The 25,245-nt window shown below is 34.0% G+C and overlaps 2 protein-coding genes across 2 annotated transcripts in view; both read left to right on the plus strand.

Annotated features, from left to right (window-relative positions):
* LOC123554346 (uncharacterized) overlaps window positions 1-22,887 on the plus strand; it is a 91,562-nt gene extending 68,675 nt beyond the window's left edge. The window contains exons 6-9 of the mRNA XM_053548164.1: window positions 16,476-16,610; window positions 19,207-19,343; window positions 20,050-20,182; window positions 20,900-22,887. Coding sequence (XP_053404139.1) covers window positions 16,476-16,610; window positions 19,207-19,343; window positions 20,050-20,157 — 380 coding nt within the window. The 3' untranslated portion in view covers window positions 20,158-20,182; window positions 20,900-22,887. The remainder of the gene's footprint in view (window positions 1-16,475; window positions 16,611-19,206; window positions 19,344-20,049; window positions 20,183-20,899) is intronic.
* Window positions 14,137-16,465, plus strand: LOC128558543 (baculoviral IAP repeat-containing protein 1b-like). The gene is made up of 3 exons (XM_053548166.1): window positions 14,137-14,897; window positions 15,177-15,265; window positions 15,576-16,465. The coding sequence occupies exons 1-3, from the start codon at window positions 14,141-14,143 to the stop codon at window positions 15,729-15,731; spliced, it is 1,002 nt and encodes a 333-aa protein (XP_053404141.1). The 5' UTR covers window positions 14,137-14,140; the 3' UTR covers window positions 15,732-16,465.
* Window positions 22,888-25,245: the final 2,358 nt, after the last annotated feature.

Below are 25,245 nucleotides of genomic sequence, written 5' to 3' on the forward strand. Positions count from 1 at the left end.
ACAGACATTACTAAGGCTGATGCAGAAATATGTAACGCTTCTCTGTGGTCACCATTGTCAGTACACTTTTATCACAGGTAATTTGTTTAAAATCACAGATAATCACAAAAATAAAAATAAGATGAAAATAAAAAGATACAAAAATGCACCTGGCAAAACAATGTTTGGTTCGATATTTCTGTATGCAGGTTTGTCATACAGACACTGATATAAAAATAAAATGTTCATAAACGTAAAAATTAAGTACCCGACTTTCTTGAAGATTTATGTCAAACTCCTTAATAAACTATTTTACCCCGCTTTAAAATTACAGAGTATTGCAGGTATTTTATATAAAAATACTAAACTGCCATGTTGAAAAGATACTTTTTCATAGACCATTTTCAGATGATGTTTCGGACCAATGACACCCACAAAGGTGTCAGCGAATTTAGCCACTCGACAGCGTTTCTTTACGCTATAGTGAAACACAATATAAGTAAATACTAAAAACAATTTAAATGATTTAAATATACAAACATATTTAAACACTAAATCATAATTCCAAATAAATACCATCTTTATCAAATAAAAGTGTATTCACTTGACGTTACAAGTTTTCTTATGCCTGTAAAGGCTTGTGCGGAATCTATAACCTTTCCGCACGAACACTTATGGTTCTTTTCGCCCTTGTGTCCAGCAATGTGATCGATGTACAGTTGCTGGCTCCTAGTTTCCATTCCGCATTCGAGACACACATATTCTGGCTTTCTGTGTACGTTTGCATGCCTTTTCACATCGGAGTTAGTTGGGAACACTGCCTCGCAAACAAAACACTTATGTTCTTTCTTTTCTTGGTGAGCACTACACCTGTAATTTATGGAATTTCCAGTTGTAATAATTTTTGTGAAGAATCTGTTACTGGCCTAGATTTGAAGTTCTTGATTGACCATTGCGTCAACAAATAGCCAGGTACATAAAAAGTCATTAGTTGTCTCAAAAATGGTCATTTAGCCAGTGAAAGTTTGTCTAGCACTTGTATTAAGATATTTATTTAAACATAATTAGATATGGGTGACTTTAAATATAAAAATCTTAAAATTACCTAAGGCGCGTCATATTTGCTCTGCTGTAGAATCTTTTCCCGCAGCACATGTATGGAACACTTTTCTTGTGCCTTCTCACGTGATCATTTAGGCCGGATCGGCTCTTGAACTTATTCCCACAAGTTTGGCAAAGATGCTCTTTTGTGCTGTAATAAAATGAGAAACTGTTGTAACCTTAGGGTACGCAAAATTATGTATTCAAACAAGATTTGGAAAGTGGAAAATGTGTACGTGAAAACCATCCAAATTTAGAGTGTACGTGAAAACCGCCAAATGTACGTGACGGCCATCATTTAGAAAAATTCGTTTTAGCCGCCGCGTAGCTTGACATTTTCTTTCTCGAAAATTGAAGGATATCATTTCGGGGGCAAACATTGCTCAATTTATTTACAAAGCACGCTTTTTTACGGTGATATTTATAATATACCAGCTGTACGTGGAGTCCATCATTCTTGTTCTGGGTACTTTTCGTCAAATTCAATGAATGTTCTCGGAAAGTACAAGGATCTCGGCCCTAAAATGGGTATCAAAATAAATCGGAAGTAAGGCCGCATATGAGAGGATATATACCAACAAAAACAAATTATTAAGTACTAGAATACCCTGTTTTTATAGAAAAAAATCGGCTCTTCTAGATGCCATTTTGTCCGTGTCACCCGACTGTTTACGTCACGTGATTCCCCGCCGTATTTAGGGTCATTTCTCTATTTCGTTCACATGTGGTCAAGTACACGGGGTCACTTGGCCAGTGTTAGGTGCTGCAAGAGCAAAAACAGAAATACCATTAAACCTTATTTCATGAACTGTTTGGTGGATTTTCCTCCAACTTGGTCTGTAGCATCATTAATGTCCTCTCACGTATTTATTGATGTCAATTTAAGAGAATACAGGCCGTTAGCTCCAAATATAGAAAAACTTCCAACGTCTTCTTATCACGAAGCGCTTGATAGATATCAATAAAATGTAGCACCATTTTAAGCTCCTCCTTTCATTTAATTCAAACAGGGACACTTAGACATTTTTTGGTCACTTAAACTTAAAATAGAAGTGTCGTTAAACTTAAACAAATTCCTCTGATGAAGCGCTTGAAGGATCGTCATCAGACTTGGTCTGTAGGATTCTTATTAAGAGGCAGGGGCTCTACTTTACGCCTCTATGGGGACACTAGAGCTAAAAAAAAAGAAATCATTAAGTTTTGTCTGTAGTATCCTCGTAAGGTCATCCTTCAATATCTGAAAAAGTGGCCTCTAAAGCTGCTTTTATGGGCTTTTATATACTAAATACAGTGGTTACTATACACGATTCAGTGTGTTGGTCAAATAGTCAAGGTCAAGTTAGAGGCTTAGGGTCGCTATGGCCTACTTGTATATGGAACCGTTTTGGTCAAATACATTTGTTGTTTAAGTTATAAACGGTGAATAAAGTTATGCTGGTTCTAATCCAAAAGACTAAAACCGGGAAGTCGTAACGAGAAGGCCTGAATCCTCGACAGGGTAGTATCACCTTGAATGATAACCTTTTAACCAAACCTTGAATAATTCAGGCAACAACTGTTATTTATATCAGAAGTGTAACGAACATTTCTTAATAACTATTAGACAGACATGTATTTTCAAACATGATTCTTTTTGTCTTTATTGGTAGTAAAAGAAGTAAGATGTATTTTGTATACATGTTACAAAACTAACATTACATAAAGTATTATGATGTAGATTAAATTTACATTGATCATAATCAAATAACATATTTTGTAAACTACTTCCGGTTTGAAATTCTCAAGGGGTAGGTATTTTGTATTTCTTGCTAATATTTTTGCAAGATTCGTAAAATTATATATCCAACAATAAGACATTCAAACCGCACTTCAGATCATCTGAAAGTCAAGGTCACAACTAGGAACATCTCTCGTGCATGTAAGAATATTAAGATGACTGATAAATGTATTGGCTTAAATAAGTTTAAGACGTAACAAAATGAAACAATCAAGAAAGAAACGTTTCAAAAGTAATAACAGTTGAAACAATATTTTTAAACATGATACGCTTGTTTTTCTTTTTTGTCGTTTTGTTGTTGTTTTCTGTTTTTGTTGTTGTTGCTCTTTTGTTGTTGTTGTTGTTAAGGGTTTTTAGATTTTTTTAATTGTGAACCACTTTTACCACTTTTGAAATAAATATTTAGATATCAATTCTTTATAAGCTGGAAGGGGTAATGGTTAACCAAGAATAATATTTTATTTACATTTTGTTATATCATTTAGATAGAGAGCGAGTGTAGCTGTGTATTGTTTATTTAATTACTTTTATTAATTTAGATATATTGTATTTAGCCAACTGACTGGGTTCCAAGCAAACATGCTCTATCATGATATATGGGCGATCGGATGGCTTATAAAAGACCTTTTTGGTGTAAGTGTATATGTAGACGACTACGGATAAAGGATATCATAGAATATTTAACAAAAGATACTTCCGCTTCTCTCGTAATAAATAAAGGTAACGTTATTCTCCTCTGTTCGATATTTTTTTCACGTTCACACTCAGTAATAAACACAATATTGTTACAATTGGCTTTAAATCCAGCAAGGATATCCTAGAACCTTCAGTAATATATGTAGTACTTCCTGTGCAGCCATTATGTTTAAAATTTTACCCTTGTGCCTAACGGTCTACAAAGTAAATAGTTCTTACTGTGTATAACTTGTTGTTTCATATAAGCCTTTCATTCATTTACACTTGTTTATTTGTATTTGATACTGTGTACAAAAGGAGTAAAATTATGATTGTAAAATCTATTCTATGTAAATGGATGATTCAGAACAAGTTTTCTGTGTATATAAATAAAGAAGAATCGATTCTGAGCAAAATCTGCGGGCCCAAGCTCCTCTAATTTTTGAGTCTGAACAAAAATACCATTGGCAGAGTTTTTATTCCATTGGTGTCGAAGACCCGTGAGGCATATGATATCCGTCGTCCATACGTCCACCCGTCCACAACAAAAACGTAACACATTATTAGTTAATATTAATACCAAGTGTCATAGTCATCGCACGGTTGCGTTAGACCGCCAAAGGAAGAACTGATCTTGCTTATTGATCGGTTGGTTTGTGTCAGACTTTCTTATTACCTACGTTCCTGTTTTGATTTTGTATGGAAACTGGCTGAATTTTTCGTTAACATTATTGCTGTTCAAAATATGTTCTGTCCAGTGTTTCAAGAAAACACCTTAATGATAATTGAAATTGATCGAAAAACGTATACATTTACGTAGTCGTGTACATTTTCATTGAAGCAAATGAAGATTTGCCCGTAAGAACGGTTGTAGCGGTCTAGTGGTAACACTGTCTAACTACGAAACCAGGGATCTTGAGGTAGAGCTCCCGCTCCTCCTGTGACGTATCTCTCTGCCAGTTCTATTTAAACGATAGTCTGACTGCCTTAAACTCATTTGAGGAAAGAAAGACAGATATACAATAAGAAAAGCCACCTTCCAAAAACGCAGTCCCTCACATCGTTTAAATCCTATATCAGTGTATACATGTTTGTATGTATAAATGACTACTACATACACAAAACAGAGACAAAAGTAAAACATATAGACAATGCTGACAAAGAACAATCGAAAGAACGCAGTAGAATGGTCAATAACAAGACGCAAATCGAAGTTTAAACTGGTTTACAACTTTGCACTATCCTTCAACCTTTATCAAGGACAGTGTAAATTAAAGTAATTGATGTCAGACGAATCCTTGAAACAAAACGACAAAACTCATGTGTAAACAGTTCTTAAACGAAATCCTTACGAATTATATAGACATTGTTGAAGGCAGAACAACAAGAAAAATATCAATAAGAAATAAAATTTATGGCCAGACGAACATAGCCAGAAACAGTTCAGTTCCGATGGGCTTTAGGAACTCTTCTACCTGTTCCGTTAGAAACTATTGCTGAAAAGCGTAGCGAAACTAAATGAAATACGCACATTCGATTCTATCTTAATAGTAAAATAAAAGTAAAAGAGAATGATAGTTTACTTACAAAGGTACATATTGTGTTGTTTCCTGAAGTATTAACGATGGCAAAAAGACCAATACGTAATGGACTTTACTCAAACCTGACAAATGTCAATTTAAAGCGTAGTTTTGCCATGCGTCTTTGTTTAAATGCTTATAATTTCGATCTGTTCTTGAGGAGGTGGGAGGTGGGGGTGGGCGGGGGGGGGGGATGGGATGAGTGGGGGGAAGGGCAATACATGTTATCTTATATATATATTGTCAAACTTGACTTTGCAGTCAGGTGAATCTAGTTTACACGCTAGGATATCATTGAAGGTTCCATGTGCACCGCCGTATGAATACATCTGCGGATGTTTCTAAATTGATTTTTGTACTTGTGGCATGTGTAAATGTTGAGTTCTGCTCAACCCGGGGCTAGAGGGCGTGGACGGTAGCATGCATTTCCACTTTTTCTATTTTAGATACAGAGTTCTAACAACAACAAAAAAAGAAAATCGAGAATGACCTACTCATATAGATAGGACCCAGCCAGGGAAGCTAGCTTATGTCTGCAGTTCCCCAGACGAGTGCTGCCTCCCTAGTAAATCGCCACTCCGTAACATTATTTATTTTTCCAAACTACACTGTATAGATGATGTATTGTAAAAGGCTTCAACAGTAGAAAAATAGGAACATACTTTGTCAGTTTTTGCGATAGAGAAATGGTTCAGCACTTGGTAGAAAGCTTTATGGCAAAGTTTTTATCAGACAGGTAGAATGATACGTCATATGTTTTCAGTGTTTCTGAAAATTTGAAACAGAAATTTGTAGGTCAGATTATTGCTCTTAAGACTAACTTAGAGTGGCCCCCTCACTCACCAGACTTAAATCGATTAGATTTCTTTTAATGGGGATGTCTAAAAGAAACAGTCTATTCTCCCAAGCCAGATAAATTATTGCATTTGAAGGATTTAATTCGCCGTGAAATGCGCAGTATCAGTTGTAAAACTTGCAAAGACACTATCAGGAACTTTCGATGCCGTTTACAGTGCGTTTTGCAAAATCAAATCGATGGGGACATTTTGAACATCTATTGTAACTGAAGAAAGTGACATATGAAAATGATTTTTGTGTAAAAATAACATACATGTGTATGCTAATGATATATATATTATAATACAGACTATTGTAAAAACTGACAATGTTATTAAAGTTATTTATATTATCATATATTATGGATCACCCTTTACATTAGACAAACACACAGTATATAAATTTTATATCATAAAAACGGAAATAAAAAGGTTGGTTCGTATCATTTAAGACCGAGTAAGACCTACCTTTGATGATTTTTAAGTTTTTGTTTGATGACATTGCCTTGAACTTCAAAACGTAGCATGTCCAGAATATTTTAGTATTAATGTTTCAATCAGCAGCAATCATTCTTTTATCACATTGAAAATTTCCATTTTGTGTTACACCACAGTAACGAGTTTTGCGTCTTCTTCTGAAATACAGACTGAAGATACCATTGCCAAATAAATTAATTTAGATCTTGTCTTAAACGCAATTTTCCAAAACTATCTTTCCTACGTTTTACACATAAATTTGAAGAAACTTTAGCAGCACTTGTTACTTGCTAATATATAATAAACCAGTTTGATATTGGCTATATTTTCTAGGATTTAGACATAGAGCGTGTTGTAATGTACATAAAGATATCGGCCGTGTAATGAAGTATTTCGACCCCCATAGAATAATGACCCCCCTGGTCATTATTCTATAGAAAAAGTGACCCCCGGTCATAGTATTATGACCTCCAGATCATATTACTATGACTCACCCACGTGAAGTAAACTGAACCTCACGAAGAATATTGACTCCCATAAAAAAACGACCCCCGGTCATTTGGTCAAATTTAGTGATAACTCATGTTATCTAAGGCCTAATTGCTGCATTTTATGCCCCCACTCGGGGGAGGGGGGCATATAGATTTGCCCTTGTCCGTCCGTCCTTCCGTTTGACCATTAGCCCCAGATACCATCACTTGACACAGAAATCAGAGCATTCCGCAACGGGAAAAGGGATTCTATTTCTAGACGCTGTATCTTGGTGTATACATTTTTTTCAGGAAAATAACAATTCACAATACGTTCACAAAACACACCAGTGTCCATAACCCCTGCAAACTTCGGTATGAAGTAATTCTTCAGAAGAAAACTGCACAAGAAACTGCTAGCATAGAACTTAGTATTAATAGAAGTTGCAATACTTAGCAGTGGCAGTAAAGTAAGGTAGCGGCAACAATAGAAAGTAGTGGTAGTAGTAGTAGTAGTAGTTGCAGTGGTAGCAGCAGCAGCAGCAGAGGAATAAGTGACAGCAACAACAGCAGCAGGAGAAGAAGAGGTAGATGTACAAGACGTATTAGTGGAAGCAGGTATAGTAGTATCAGTAGTAGTAGTAGTAGAGGAACAAGAAGAAGTACATGTAGTAATAGCAATAGAAGTAGCGGCACCAGTAGTAGTAGTACAATCAAAATGTTAACTATTGGCAATGGAGGGTATTAGAGTTGTAGATCTAGTAAAATTGTCCGTTAGGTTTGGTGGGGATCACTTTTTAATAGATATTATCGTCGAAAGTCTTTTTAGGAGCCGGTGTTTAACACGGAAAGAGTAACATTTTTAAATAGAAGAATGTCCGGGAATCGATATTGTATGAGAGTTCGAATGTAGTAATTTCGGCAGTGAGTATTTTACATGGAAGGAGTCACTTTTTCTATAGAATAATAACCGGGGTCGTTATTCTATGAGATTCGAAGGCAGTCATCTTCAGGGAGTCTGTATTTTACTTGGAGGGGTCAGTTTTTCTATAGAATAATGACCGGGGGGGGGGGGGTCGTTATTCTATAGAGTTTTCAAAGGGAGTCAGTTTTTTATAAGGGGAGTCAATATTTTACAGGAAAGGAGTCACATTTTCTATAGAATAATGACCGGGGGTCGTTATTCTATGGGGGTCGAAACACTTCATTACACCGGCAGCCCATGTCTTAAAATCACCGATAACAAAAGAATCGGGAACTTTTTCCTACACGTCCAAAATACAGAATTCCTTCATACGTAAACTTTGAAACTTTCTAAATTAACTGTTGACCATGCTGGCAAATGGTTCTAGGAAGAAACTCTATTCAAGTAAAAGTGTTTATACTGAAACAAAAATTCGTGTCATAAATGGTCATAATTTTCGTTTTCTGTAAATTTGAAGTGAATACGTATATATAATAAGAAAACATATGGTAAAGGTTCTGAATTTTCAGTTTCGGTTATGTTTCTAGAACAGTAATAGGATAAAGGGGCTACTCACTAACCTTACCAAAATCACCTAATTGCAACATGTAATTTCAAAAGAAGAATAATACCCAACAGCAAGAGCCATGCCTCGCCAAACCGCAACTGGGGGTAGGTAAAAAAACAAAAAGAAAACAAAAACAAAGATGTATCCATATGGTAAAGTCAAAATGTTACAAACAAAGTCAGCATGTATCCACTTTCAAAACAGAAATTCAGCTAATCAATGTTATTCGAACTTTCAATTTAATGTTATTTAATCACTTTCAATGACGGCGTCATGACAGTATCATAATCTAAAACATCAAAGTATAATCCTTAAACAAACTTTAAGTTCCAGTGGAAATTTTCACAAATTAAACCAAAGCCGACATTCCAAAGAATTGCCTCTTACAAATGAAATGATTTTGTTGATTAATAGTTACTAAGAATACGTTATTTCATCTCTATCAGGTCATGCATTTTGACTATAACTCACCGCAAAAAGCTATAAAAATAAATTTTATACTTCTTTGCTCGCCGCAACCTACATAAATTACGCATTGACCTGCACGCACGTATGCACAGACAAAACAAAGCAAAGCAAAACATAGAGACAAAAACACATGCAATAATAATTCAAGTTTCAAGATTATTGAAAAAAGAATTGCAAATTTAAAATGTATACATATGAGTAATAAAATTGTATTTCATAGTGCTAGTACCTGGGAGACGTATCAAGTACCAAGTAGTACAAAATATGATATATATATTATATAAATTAGGAATGAGAATATACATTACTTGCATTTCGACATGATATGTTTACAGAAAACTTACATTTTCACCAAAACTGCTTTGTCATTAATATTCTTTGACTTCGCTCCCGTATCCAGATCCCGGGTTTTAGTCCCTGATGAGCATTTCGTAACAACTGGCAATAAATACGAACACCGCTGTGTTTATCTTCGAAACTTATATCTTGAGAATTGAAAATATGGCGGTGCGGAAGTAATCGTATGACGTCATTCTATTACCACGCGCTTACTGAAACACGCTAGCATTGTGTTCGCGTTTGGCTATCGGCAAATATCATGTTTGGCAATATTTTCAAGTGTGTTCTTGTTAAAATTGCAAGGCCGATCTTATGTAACGTTTTAGAGAATGTTTCTGCCATCATGTTTTTTTTCACACAGTATAATTTGATTTTCTTTTGTAAAAAGTTCAAGGTCAAAACTCAGCCTGATTACTAGATCTGGTGATTAACCTTTCATATTAAATGAAATAGCATACCTTTTTTACATTTTCATCCAGGTAATTCTTAACAACCGTGTCTTCCATTTTATACGTATAGAAACCGGAACGCAAAAAGTTTCGTATAGAAGTCTTGATTAACCACCGTGTATTTGTAACTTGCACAGTCACCAATTGTTACTATGTTTTTGCGTGATATTTGTATTACAAAGGTTCTAGCAGCATTGCGCCTGGTCACAGGTGTAATAACATGTATTTACATTTACCTAGAAATATTGTTTAAATGTACATGTATGTACTTTTTAATGTTACCTTAAATATCAAGTAATGTTATTTGCATTTTGGGTCGAAGGCCTTATATTACAATAAACCAATGTCGTATCGTATCAAATCGTATCGTATTTACTGAACTTCTAATGGAATTAAGTTTTGCAGTAACCGAACGCAGGAGTTCAATACTAGTAACTTATCTATAACCTATTTATAGTTTAACCATTACCCTGCTAAATTTCTATAATGAACTTGTCCATCTTTCAATTTGGACAGTACCATTAACTGTTAAAAGATACTGACTGAATGGCGAACAGTGCAGATAATGATCAGACTGCACGGATGTGCAGGCTGATCATGATCTGTACTCGTCGAAAAGGCAGAATCAGTCGTGTCCAGCATAATAAGTGTTAACAAGTAAAGTAGATAACCATTAGAAACCCCCAAATTTGCCAACTAAATGATCTACTTTGTAGGCTCACTAGTAGGAACTACAATAATACAATAAGTGAGTCTAAAATTTGAAACCCTCTTGTAGCTGATTGGATATTTAGGCTAGTTAGAACCTGTTGCTATTGATAATATTACCTCTAGACATCGTTTTGTGGCCTTGACCTTTATATTAAAGTCTATGACTTGCAAAAGAAAACAGAGACAAAATTGATCAAATAACATCTGTTCATGTGACAAGACTTTTCTAACATTCACCTTATAAAATCTGCTAGCCTTCTAGAAAATGTAATGCGTTCGCCGATGATCTTAAGGTTTTGCATTATATATAGCTACCAACGGTTTTATGAGATGGTCTCGTACATTAAGGCTGAGTACTGGCAAACTGTGAATATTTCAAACGTTGCTTCTATAGGTTCCTCCATGACTGAAGGTCGCTGACTTCGAACTCCTTGCCCATCGCCGACAAGGGATCGAAACCTTACTTGATGTGTAAAATTCTTCATGTAAGGAAGCTGGCTTATCGAAAGTCGTTGGGTCTACCTAAATGCTCGCCTAAGCCTGAAGGAAATGCCTGGATGGGCACCTTGAGTCTTTCCCCACCACCAAAAGCTGGGAAATTCGCATTTCCCATTTTATTTTGTTTTATTTTTTTACCTCCTTATCAATAAAATGTCTGTCCAATATTTGTGTTGTCCCTTTGAAATTACCAGATATATTTTTCAGTTTTAATATTTTAATGTTTCAATGAAAAAAAAAACAACACATTATGAGAACGCTCTTTCTAGTGTAGTGTATATGTACTTATGGAATTAAATGTTAATAAACATGTATTCACAGTGCAAAAACATCCATAATATATAATGTGTACAACATGTTTGCTTTCTCACTTATGAACGTTGCGACATGGTACTTTTTGTTTTGGATTATCGTTTACATATACTCGGTTTTTATCGTAGACTCCTGGTTTTTTACATTTAAATTAAAGCGAAAGTGTTCAATATAGTTTTGAGGTGAAATTTTGAAGTATTCTAGGTTGTAGCATCCTCTAGGACAAGTGAAGCTAGAAAGTGAACTTAGTATGTTCATTACAGTGATATTCCTTCTAAAGTAAGTCTTCAATACATTTTTAACCAACGCAGAAAACGGCAGGTACTTGAAAATGCATCTTTCTGAATGGTCACTTAGACTTCCCGATGACAATTGTCATAATATTATTTTAAAATTAATACTGCTTTTTCTTCTGTTGTACAGTGCGGACTTAATTAACGTGTATATTTATCTTAGCAGTAAAATCCGTGAAAATGTGCACTACTTAAGCGCGTGGACCCTTCTCGCACACCATAACTATAGTTAGGACTTCTTGAATGTGTAAAGGCATGTACACAAAAATGGCAGATTTTGCTGACACTTGGGTTGTAGACTTGTAATGTGTTGTTTTAGAGAAATAACTAATGGAAACAGAAAAATAGCGCTCAGCTTATTTACACGAATAGTTCAGGTTTATTTTGTATGTTACAGCTTTTCGCATTTATGCCTAGTGTGAATCGAAAATTCTGACACTAAAATACGGATAACTTTTCCCACTTTAGTCTTTTGATTAAAGCAAGAGTTCGGTACTTCATTGTTTTAACGTATTGTCACATTGGAATAAAGTTTGTTTTACAGCCACTTCGAAATTCTACAGAAATAATATTATGCAGAGCGCCGTCGGGTATTTCCGGATACTTTATGTCTTCCCAGACATATTTTGGAAAACAAATAGAATTTCGCGCCTTCACGTATTCGAAAAATCAAGGGAACTTCTTACCGACCTTTGACTATAGTTTCCGGTGCTCTACCCACCCACCTGATTTATTTTTCAAAATGGTATAGCCCTTACGGCTAGTATGTTCGAGTATTCCACTTTCTATTTTATTTCTCTACAACTGCATAAAAATCAGATGCCTTAGATTTACAGTAACTGTTTTACTTTGTTGCTTTTAGAATAGATTGGGCCGAAGTGAAAATAATTATTTCACAAAAATAAACAACATTACACTTCAGATAACAAAAACTGCTTTTGCCTCTTTGAAAGGTCAGGACTTCATTTCTGTTTACCAACGTATTTCCCGCAACAACGGCAGTGCCGGTTGTGATAATGTGATGATAATCGTGATAATGCATCTGGCAATAGGATAAAGAATTTTTTTGGTGACAGAGACTGAATGTTAAAATAGTGGATATTTAAAAAATGTTGTCTATTTAGGAGAACTAATGTAGTCTGTAATTTTTATCTGAGACAGGGAGGTAACTGCTTGTCACCTTGTGGTAATTTATTCACGTAGTGATCATTCTTTATTTACATAAATGTATGACGTAAATTCCCATTGTGTACATTCCGTCCAAATTGTCTAAAATAATTCTTTATTTTTTTACTTAGAAGTCGCTTTTGGTATATACGATATATATCGTATAGGCTACAAACTTTAACGTGAACTCCCCCCCCCCCCCCCCCCCCCACTTTATTCATATTTACTACGGGGACATTGCCACCGCCCTCATCTTCATCATCATCTTCATCTGCATCTTCATCATAGCTATCTGGGATAGCTGGACCAAATTTTCCCCAACATAATTGATATTATGTGATTTTCAGGTGTTTGGGGGCGGGGATGGGGGCGGATTTTGTCTGACACCTGAGGGTGTGCCACATCTTGTTTATTTACAATACTTATAATTGGAAAGTGAAAGTAGACTTGCGTTTTTCTCAATAATTAATTTGATGACAAAAGTCAGCTTATGATAGAGATTCTAAAAGTTATAGTTTTAAAATTAACAACATTTGTTATTATCTTATGCAAAAAAAGACAAGGTAATTTTTAAAGTTTTACCTCCTCCGCGGAACTTTATTTTAGTGTATGTACAATAATTATGAAAATAGTGACGTCACGCTCTATGTATAGGTTGCGTAAATTCCAAACAGGTAAACCTTCCTTAATATTTTTGTTTTCATAAAAAGTGATAAAAATGTTCTGAAATTGTTTCATTTTCTTTTAAATTTTAGCACCAATGTAAGCATAAATATGTATATTTTTCATTTATCATTGCCTCTTACTACTGTGTGCTAGATATGTATGACGACATTTGAATAATTTCATTTGAAGTTTCGAAATCAATATTTAAAGATGTCGGACAACTGTATGGTTGGCAAAGAAATCGTCAGAATTGGAGTTATTAGGATTATGAGAATAAAAAAAAGGGATTGAATTTAATTCCAAATAATATTTAGTCATATTTTTAAGGGATAATGGAATATGAGGGATCGTTTGGTCTACTTACAATATTACTTATTTAGTGTCTATGGGGCTTCGATAGAGAAGTTAACCGTTACTTATTTAGTTTCTACGTGTACATAAGCGTCCACCGGCTGATCACATATTTAAACCAGGGCACCGCCTTCGAATGGTCAGTAGTATAAACAACACGGGGGAGTTTGATGTATTTTACTTGCGCCAAACCTCACTCTTTAAACAACATTACATAATCCTTTTCAAATTATTACTGAAGCAGTTTACTTTGACGAGATCTCAAATGTTGATATTGAAATTCAGGCGTTACTGTGATACTATATAAAATTGTTTCCATGACTATATTCATATATACAATACTTGGTCATAGAAATGGGAGACTGAATAGAGATTAAGTTGCCTATAAATAACATTGTTATCACCTGTCTTGACTATGCTTTTCAAAAACGTACTTTTTATTTTTATTTACAGGTAAAGATGGATGAAACAAACAGTTTTATGCATGAATACATATTAATGGCAGAACTCCCACAGCCATATCATGATATACGGGCGTTATATTTGGATGCCAATATTATGAAAGGTCTGTCAGTAGATCTGATGAAATATGAAGAGTTACGCCTGATGACTTTCCAGGGATTTCCAAGAGAAAATAAGCCCGACATTGTAAGCATCGCAGTAGCTGGGTTCTACTACGGCTCAGATGGCGATGCAGTGACTTGCTATTGTTGCGGTTTAACACTAAGAGAACTGACAGCACAACACAATCCTATGGAGATTCATAGTGAAATGTCTGAACACTGTAGGTTCATTAGTCATAATCAAAACGTGAATAAAAGTTATTTCAAACGAACTCGTTGTGAAGAAGTAATACTTCAAACAGTTCCTTCTTGCGACAAAAAAGAACACCAGACACCATTTAAGGATGTGAAAGATATAGACGAATGTACAGTATACCAAGAAATGGGATATCTGGAACATCTAGAAAGAAATCAGATAGCTGTTTCTGCTGTGCAGCAAGGAGTGAAAGTTAAGGCAATGTGTAACGACCTTGACACAAAGCGAGCAGACGAATATCTGGAGAATAACTCAAAGAAATGTTGTATAGCACAGTTGGAAGAAACAATTCAAGAACAGGGGACAGCTCGTTCCAATAAACTATCAAATTCTCAACAATTTATTGATTTGGGTATCAGCCTGCGTAAACCTGTGTTAGGGACTGCTACAATTCCATGTAGGTGTAGATTCTTCTCCAAAGTTGTTTTATTAGGTAAAATATTATGTTATATCAGATCAAATTAATCACTGGCGCTTTAAAACAGATAAAATAGTATTGATTTGATATCTTTTAATACCTTAGACTTCAGATCAATATTGTTTGTTTTACATTTACCCTTTGTGGCTTGGTTATAACAAATTATATTAGAGTTACCGATATTTTGTTTTGCTTATTTTCTTTAAATTCTAGTTAGTACAGGAATCGTTTAAACGAGTAATAAATAAATACTTCCAGATTGCCCAATATACCTGAAAGAAAAACACAAGCAGAAGCCATCGATACAGAATGAAGAAAATTTCATTAGTTTGCATGAAATACCATGTGTAAGCATTAATTTCTTTCTCCAAAATCGGTAGAAAACAAAACAGTAGCTTCTTACAAATTTTATTGATTATTCAAATGAAATAAATCATATGTATACAGATATCGTTAAATGTACCGGTATGTCATCTTATTTTCTAGGAATGTGTACATTGAATAATGTCAAAAGATGTTATTGAAAGTCTTACATAAAACAGTCTTAGCTTAACTGTAGTAAGTCATAAATCAGTTTTAGTTTAGATATACTTTCTAGAAATCTGTTTCATATATATTACCAAAGAACTAAATGTCTTATATTAAACATATTTTTAGAGTGTAAGCTTGAATGTGCCATCCCGCCTGGTAAAAATAGTTACACAGATAGGAAGAGGGACGTTTGGTAGATGCTATAAAGGCATAAATGCAGAGTCTGGTGCGATGCTAGCAATAAAAGAAGTACCATCAACATATTACATGCATCTATTGTAGGGTGCCTACAATGGGCTTTCAAATTCAATGTTGCCAACAATGTTATTGATGGACCTTTTGCATTTTGTTTTGTCATATAAATGTACGAAAGTGAATTCGTTTAGTAAGGCAAGGGGGACTACGTGGTCGAGTGGTAAAGGTCGTTGGCTTCAATCACTTGCCCCTCACCGATGTTGATTCGAGCCTCACTCGGGGCGTTGAATTCTTCTTTAGAGGAAGTTATCCAGCTGGCTTGCGGAAGGTCGATGGTTTTACCCAGGTGTCCGCTCGTGACGGAATTATGCCAGAAGGGACACCCGGGGTCTTCCTTAACCATCAAAGCTGGAAAATCGCCATATGACCTATAAATGTGTCGGTGCGTCGTTTAACCCAACAAAAACAAACACAATTTGTAAGACAATCCGGTCAATTTCTCGCCATGTGCTATTTAAATTTTGGAAAGTCACAGTTAGCAAAGCATTATTTCAGTGAAATTAGTTTTTGGTTCCCACATAAGGCACATATTTATGGTTTACGTAACATCTGCGATTACTTCATTTTCACATTATATCTACAACAATTGTCAGCAAATGAAAAGATTGTTTAGAAGCATTTATCTAAATATACATATTAATCTATATTAAATATCAGTCATTTATAAGATACGATCATGTTAAACATAACCATCGAATTCATTTTTAGATTTCTAGAAATCCTTAACAAAGTTAGCTATCTAGTACAAAATTCATACCCTTGATCTCACAGGTGGATCTGTCGGTGGTCTTCTGAAATTGACTGAAAATGGATTAAAAGAATCACTGATCATACGTTACACCAAACAGATTTTGCACGGCTTATCATACCTGCATTCAAGAGAAATATTACACAGAGACATCAAAGGTTCGTCATTCTTTTAAATGGATTATAACAGTATGCATGATAATTTAAAGTTACTACGGTGTGGGATGGTAAAAGAAATATTTTTGTGTTGATTAAAGCCATAATGACACCCAAAAGGAGATTAAGAACAGTCTCTTATTCAAAATTAAGTTTCCAGTCTTCATATAATTTACATTAAATACCGAAAGGTGCAAATGACTTTTTTTATTTTAATTTCTTTTTATGCTTCCCCACCTCCTGCCTTAAGGCATATAGCAATTACACTGTACGTTTGTCCCTCCGTACGAACTAGATTGCCTACAGCCCACATTAATGACACGATTTAATTCATACCCACACTCGATTATCCTTGTGACAAGACCTACAAACTGACCTATACATAAATGACATTGGCCCTTATATGACTTAAAGCCTTAATTAACAATACTTTTAAACCTACAGCCCAAATAAATGACCGAATTTAGTTCATACTCGCACTCGACAATCTCTGTGGCAAGACATATAAACTGACCTATATGTAAGTGACATTGACCCTTATAATGACCTTAACCTTCAAACTTAAAACCAACATTTTTGGTCATACAGCCCACAAAAATGACCAAATTTAACTCATACAATAAACCTATTTATAAATGACATTGACCTTTATCTGTCCAACAGTAATGAATATTTAGTTGATAATCACACTCGACAATCCTTGTGGCAAGACATAAAAAGTGATATATATACAAGTGACCTTGACCCTTATATAACTTTCAAACTTAAAACCTTAAACATCATTTTTGGTCCTACAGCCGACTTAAACTACCCAATTTATTTCATACTCACACTCAACACACCTAACCCTGTTGAAAAAAAAACAAAGACAAATATCAAACAGGGAATGCCACGTACCAAAATCGCAGCCTCCCCAAAACGAAACTACAGCACGCAGACGTGCACACCACAAACACACACACACACACATACACATACACGTGCACACATATAAAGCCAACACACGAGGACAAAACGAACAAACAAAGGAACACACACACATACACGCGCACACACACAAAGCCTACACAAGAGGACAAAACGAACAAACAAAGGAACACAGTGGGGCACCGCCTTGGAACGGTCAGTGGCAAAAACACCACTGGGGAGCTTAAACCGGTTTATGGTGCGCACCCAACCTCACTTTTACCCCACCATGTTCCAAAGACACGGGACAGTGTAAATAAAAGTAATCCCCTGCAGGTGAATCTCTAACACACGTAATGGAAACAAAAAGCATGGCATGTAAAACACAAAAATGCTCGTGTATAAAAATATAAAAAGCAAACCTTTAGAACCAAAAACGTATGTACTCAATGCCTTTTCAGAAGACAGAGCAACAAGAGAAACACCCTTAAGGGCCCGACGAAACAGGCCAGAAGACAGATATCAAAACAGTTCAGTCCTGGTAGGATTTAAAAACTGCTTATCATAGAGTCCTCCCCCTCTTCCGTCAGACACAATCAAAGAGGGAAGCGTAGTGTCCAATTGTAAACGGGTTGAACACTAAACATGCGGTATGTCTCAAAACATTTGGGTCGTAACCACTTTTAATAAAACGTTTTATAATTTTACCAAATACATTTGGAAAATTACCATGACCCAAGATCTTACGAAGTTTGTAAACCACATCCCCATAAAAATCGGGTTTAGAAATACCTTCTCGCAGAAGTGTCTTTAAATTACTATTGAATTTTAAAACTAAATCAGAATTACGATAGTAAAATTTAGCAAAATATTTACGCAATTTGTAATAACGGTAGCCTTGCTGAAGAAGTTTACTTGTAATATATAGATTACGTTCATTGAAATGCTTGACATGACTACACGCTCTGGCAAACCGAATTAATTGAGAAATATATACCTGATAAAATGTAGCCTGAGGTACATCCCCATCCAAATGGGGAAAATTTACAATACTAAAGTTAAAGTCATCCCTCTTGTCATAAATTTTGGTATGTATAATATTGTCATAAATAGAGAGATGTAAATCTAAAAACGAAGCATCAGTATCCGAATTGTTAGTTTTAATTAGCTGAAGCTCCCTAGGATAAATAGTACCCACCAATTGACCAAAAAACGGATTATCCATATTAAGAATATCATCCAGATAGCGTGATGTATTATTAAATGCAGCCAAACCAACAAACTGATCTATTTATAAATCCTTGTTGAAAAACCAACAAACTGATCTATATATAAATGACCAATAAGTAAAAAGGAAAAAAGTCCAATGTTTTGTTTTTCTTTTTTATTTATTATATACTTGTCGAGAAGTAACTTTTAATATTTTTAACATATAGATGACCTTGACCTTCATATGATCTTCACCTTTATACTTTATAATTTATACTTTATACCTTAAAAAGCAACTGAACGTAGAACGGCTGATACACTAGACACTAGACAACCGCTCCCCTTCAGTACTTGCAATGTGAAAACAAACACAGTTGTTTTTTTTTTAAATAGTACTATGTAAATGATAGCTGATAAATACGCTATAAAAACATTTATGGATAATAATATATAAACATTATTTTGATTACCCTTTTATTTGCAGGAGAAAACCTACTTCTAACAGAAAATGATCTTGACCTTAAAATAGGTGACTTCGGAAGTGCGACTAAGGTGGATTGTATAATCAGTGGAGTGAAAGAAAAATCCCATGTAGGGACTGTGCCACTCATGGCTCCTGAGGTATTCAATCTTTTCAATTTTTGTTATATGCATAGCTGTTCTGTTTTTGTTTCTTCTAGAAAACGCTAAAACTAAAATCAATTGTATCCTTTTACTCGCTTTCATAAGAACTCATAAATAATGTCATAAATCGGACTGAATTACAGAATACTGTAATTTTCGTATTCATCTTTTACTATTATAGCAGGGACATTTTCTAATTTTGCATACAATAGTTATAACATTCACATTATTAAATTGATAATTTCTTCACTAAATTTGGGGGTGTTCTAAAACAATTGTATTGAAAAAAAGTATACAACATTAAAATTGTTATTCCTCTTTCACATCGGAAGGGAAAATGAACACTGCCCTTTATAGCAAAAATATCAACAAGGTATAAACGAGCTATAATGATGACTTATTTTAGAAACCCGGTCTAATAGTCCGCTGCCGTTCCAATAAATTGATATACTGGCATATGTGATTTGTTTATAGTCCAATCGATGTTCACATTTATACGTCAGTTTTAATGTTCATTAAGCTCGTTCCAAAATTTAAATAAATAAATAAATAAATAAATAAATAATATATTGCCAAATGTTGCATATTTCCCTTCTTTTCGTGTTTGTAATAAGTGAAGTGATATATTTTCCTTCGCGTGAACTGTCTGTATTACTCAATTATAAACCGTTTAAGTTCTGATATTACATTTATGAATTTGAAGGGTGGCAAGGGAAAACAGCTATACGGGTGCCGGGGATGTGTGGAGTGCTGGATGTTGCATTATTCAGATGGCTACAGCCAAACGTCCATGGAATGCAGACAAATTTGACAACGAATGGAGTCTTTTATATAAGGTGTCTTTGTATGAAGAATTTTGGTCCTGTTTTAAAATGACTGAACCTAGAGTAACATCGATAGTAATTATATAATATGAACAAGTATATGCAATATTCAGTATTATTTAGTATCGTTATTCAATATCATTTAAAAGGATACGATATGTTATGAACTATAGTTCTCCTGTAATTTGTTTTGCTACATAAACAATGCTTTTGAGGGCTTCTACTTTATTCTATCAATACAAACTCGCCACGGATTCACCTTGATTTTATTTTGTACAACAACTAAGAAAGCAAAATGTTTTCGAAATTTAGAAAATTTGAACAAAAGATGCAATTTTAAGTAATAAGTGAAATCGAACTCATAGCAGAAAAAAGACACAAGGAACAAAGATTTTATTACATTATATGTACGTTTTCGTCCAGACGTATAACTCGAATTTAAAAATATTATTTTATTTGTGTATTAAGACATGATGTTCTTGGAATCCAACTTTGTTTTCAAAATAATTGACGCCAATTACTAGACATTCTTTGGAGAATTTGGATAGATCTTAAAAAGACAATTAAGAATAATATGTTTATTTAACATCTATGTGAACAATTTTATTAACAATATCAATCAGAAGTTTGTATATCTCCAGAAAAGTGCAATTTATTATTTTCAGTTGAATTATTTTTATCACAGTATAAGATATATAAATTTCTATATTCTGTATTTTATTGTTATAGATTGGCACGTCGTCCGATCCGCCTCCCATCCCACACTGGCTGTCTCCATCACTGAAGAGGCTAACCGAGTCTTGCCTGATGATGAATAAAGAAGGCAGACCATCAGCAGAAGAGTTGTTAAAAAACGATCTCTTCATAGAAAGTAGGGAAAATGGCAATCCAGGTGTTTTTGAGCTGAGTGGAAATGTGCATGAAACAATGTAGGAGAGGTGGAATGAAAGAGGTTTTCATTATTAGTGGGAAAACAATTTTAGCTGATTGAAATTGTTTATGCCTTTTCCATTTCACGTTTAGCATTAGCTGAAAACTGTGTTATACTTCTTGTGTGTGAGAACGGAAGGTTGATACATGTGAAAATATGAAAACCCTCATTTTATTCGAACAGTGTAGTCGTGTTAACTCTGACATTCAATAAAATAAATGTGACCATAACTAATTACTTGTTTACTGCGTTACGTCTAGATGTGCATTGTTTAATTATTGTTATTTTTGTTGTTCTCTAAATTTCTTGTCTAAAATAGGGTTATTTTGATGGTAACCTGATCTGGCACAGTGTATTCGGCTTGAGTGGATTTTGCCAGGCCGGATTAAAAAAAGGCGCTCCTGGCAAGTTCCACTCGAGCCGAATACAACATCCCTGACCTTACTGCTGTTATAATGATTCTTTTTATATATATCTCCACTGTTTTGTTTCAGGTTTTTTTTAACCAAGGAATATTAAGGATTATCGATGTTAAGATTGAACTGAGTGAGTTCTTTTGTGCACTAGCTGTTCATATAACTCTGTCAGGTCATCGATATTAGTTAATGAAATGAGTCTAGCAACAAACATAACACCGGGTTTAGAGTTCAATATATTTAAATTGTTTTCTGCCTGTTCGTGTTTTTCTTCTGAAACACAAGGCGTATTTATTACAGAATTTATATAGGCATATGATTAATTTATCTATTGTACCTCCAATACATATTTTAGCTAATTTCAAGATCTTTATTCTATTTAACATCAGTGCTTTAGTTTTATTCACCTGTGATATGCTGTGTAAAATACCACTGTTGTATTTATTACCAAAAAAAACAAAAATTGTTAGTAAAAGTAAAATACTTACTTTATTTTATGTTCATTTTTTTTTAATTCCAAGCTTTCTTCCTCTTTAAAGAGTGAATGGAATAAAAGGAGTAATAGCATTTGGATAATTCTATGCAGAATTTGAATTGTCAAATCATTGATTGTATAGTTTTGATAAAGGTATGGGCTAAAATTGCCATGGAAATATATCCTTTTTCTTATGTGTGAAGATGTAGTGAAAACTCTTACACTTGTTCCACATAAAATAACTGGAAAATAAAGGACACGAATAGCTTCAAATATTTTCTCACGTTTATGAAAATCGGAATAAAAATGAAATGAGCGGACTATCAACATTTGTCATTCAGATATATTTTTATATTTGATTTATTCATAATCATAATGTTGTCACTCGTTAATTGTTTTACTATTATTGTTTGATGATACAAAATCATAGGAAGAAACTTTGTTACATTTTAATAGGTATAGTTATAGTTATCAAAACAGTGTTATATATTAGTCGTCAGGACCAGTGCAATGTGTGTTCGTTAAAAAAAGACATTCCGCATTTTCTGTAAAATCTTCATTCACTTGGTTTGGTTTGCAATTGTTCGAGTTGTCTCCCTTTAGCTACAACTTGAATTAAATATGGATGATAAGAAACATAAGAGATAGACAGTTTTTCTAACATTCTTACAGTATACTCATAAAAACTGAACATTTGCTTTAAAGTGTTAACATCGTCTACTATCTGTATGAAAGATAATAAATCACATGTCAAAATAACCAGAAAAAAAGTATTTTGAATTGTATTAGCACTAATCAGTATAACGTTACATATTATTCTCCGTATGTTTGTAATGATGTATCATTGATATTGTAGCCGTAATAAAACGACTTGTAACGTTCAACTATTGATGTTACTTTAGCTTAGGTAAAAGTTTCAAAATAAGCGCTAAAGAAAGAAAATGTAACTTCTTCATATCCTTTATTAAACAATTATACAATCTGTAAGAAGACCACGTGGACGCACAGAACACACCAGGCAAAAATAGAAATCGCATTTTGATTGAGTCTGTATATGTGAGGCAATGAAACGTGCAACAACCCTCACGCCCCAAGCATTTAGATCAGTGGATTTCTATTATACAGATATCAAAACAGAAGGTGTAGGTAAACCAGATTTAAGAAAAGGAATAAAAGCATCACTTTGTACAGAATTTGAATGATACTATAGTTTGGATATAGGTACGGGGTAAAAATGCCATGGAAATATATCCGTTTTCATATGCGAGATGTTGCGAAAACTCTTACACTTGTTCCAGATTAAAATAACTGGAAAATAAAAGACACGAATGACTTCAAATTCTTTCTGAGGATTATGAAAATCGGAACTAAAATGAAATGAATTGACAAACATTTATCTATCAGATATATGTATTGTTTTATTAAATATGCCGCATTTTTTTGTAAAATCTTCATTCATGATACTTGCTTGGTCTGGTTGTTCGTCTTATTTCCCCTTAGCTGTTACTTGAAGATTAAAATTATGTCTTTAACATGGATTATAAGAACAAAACCGCTTCAGATATGGTTATTTACAACGTCAGGTTTTGTTCATTGATAGGTATTAAAGCAGCATGCCTCCAGATCGTTCGACAATAAAAAAGAATTATTTTTTTAGATATCTTGAAATAAATGCTATATTTCTTAAGAAGGCTTTAAAAATTAATTACTGACAAACTTTCTGTTACGGAAACGCTTGAGAATTTGCTGTTTTTACTACTTTTTACGATGAAAATTGAAAAGCGTTTGTCACGCTTTTACTCCAGGTAAACTGTCTCAATTACAAATATCTATATTTTGAAGTCATTATTCACTACTTCAGCTATAGTGCTATTGGTTACGACGACGGGAAAATGTCTATATTGCCGCGGCGGTCCGGGGTTCTATTCCCGACGCGGTCATCTTTTTTTCTTGATTTGGAACTTTTAAAATATGTTAGAAACAAAAATTCATAATCTAATGTTCATAATATGATCAAACTTCAATTTGAAAGAAAGATGTTTTTCAGCCAAATCTGGAGGCATGCTGCCGTTTGTGATACGTATCTTATTCTTTTCCCTGTAGCCACTTTATTCATATTTTGAGAATATTTATTATCCTATTGAAGTATTCTACAGACAATTAACTTTTTATATATGTTTTTATTTTGAAAATATTTTAATGTCTTCTTGCTTCCCTAGACGTTTAAAAGTTGGTGATTTTTGTATTATTTCTTTATTTGCCGTGTCCGTGGTATTTCCGGACGCGCGCGGAAACGCACGAACTCGCCCGAAGTTTAGCTGTCGATGATACAGAAAATATGATTGTTACAATATAGTATTAAGTGATAATAACAGTGCGGGAATAATTTCAGTTATATTAAGGCGAACCATAGTTTTGGGGAATTACAAGCTTTCCGCAAAATAAATGTTACAGAGAAAGATGCTGACGTATCATATGTTAATAAATAAAAAAAATATAAGACATGATGCACGTTGCAACTATATATATTTCTTTCTAAACCACTGTCTCGTATTTTAAAGATTCGTTTAATTATACTTATACCCCTTAGTTTAAGTTTTAACCATAAATATGTTATAAAGAATTTATATAATGCAACATTTGAGTAAATTGTTTTCAGAGCCTCTGAAACAGCCATATTAAAGCGCTTTTCGATAGTTGTTTATTACCAATTAATAGCTTTTTGCAAGTTTATTGCTTATCAACACCTTTTTATTAGGGGATTAGGGACGATCAGGTCTTTTTATTACACAGATAATAATCTTCTCGGTGACTGCGGAAGAGCATTTTGAAAATTGTAACATGTTTAATGAACGAGACTTAAATACACAATAGATTTTTTTTTTCATAAGATAATGGGACAGTGATTGAGTATTTACTTGTATTTGATTAACAGTATTTTTTCCTGAATACAGGTTAATTGTTCGATATTAAAGTATAGATATATAGAACACGTGTTAAAAGTTCGCCTAAGAGTGAAAATATTATACTATAGAAGTTTTGTGACAACATTGTGAAAAATTGTCGTTTATTGATTTATTAGTTTATTCAAAGAAGTATAAAATACATTTTTAATTTTTTATAGCTCTTTGGTTTATTGTCTCTCCTGAAAATTATTATGTACTTTCTCTGCTCCATATTATATAATGCTTTCACTTGCGAAATTGAATTGAACTGAATGTACGCACAGCTAATCTCAAGAAGGTATAGCACG

Source organism: Mercenaria mercenaria, chromosome 7 (genome assembly GCF_021730395.1).
Source record: "Mercenaria mercenaria strain notata chromosome 7, MADL_Memer_1, whole genome shotgun sequence".
NCBI classification, from domain to species: Eukaryota; Metazoa; Mollusca; class Bivalvia; order Venerida; family Veneridae; genus Mercenaria; species Mercenaria mercenaria.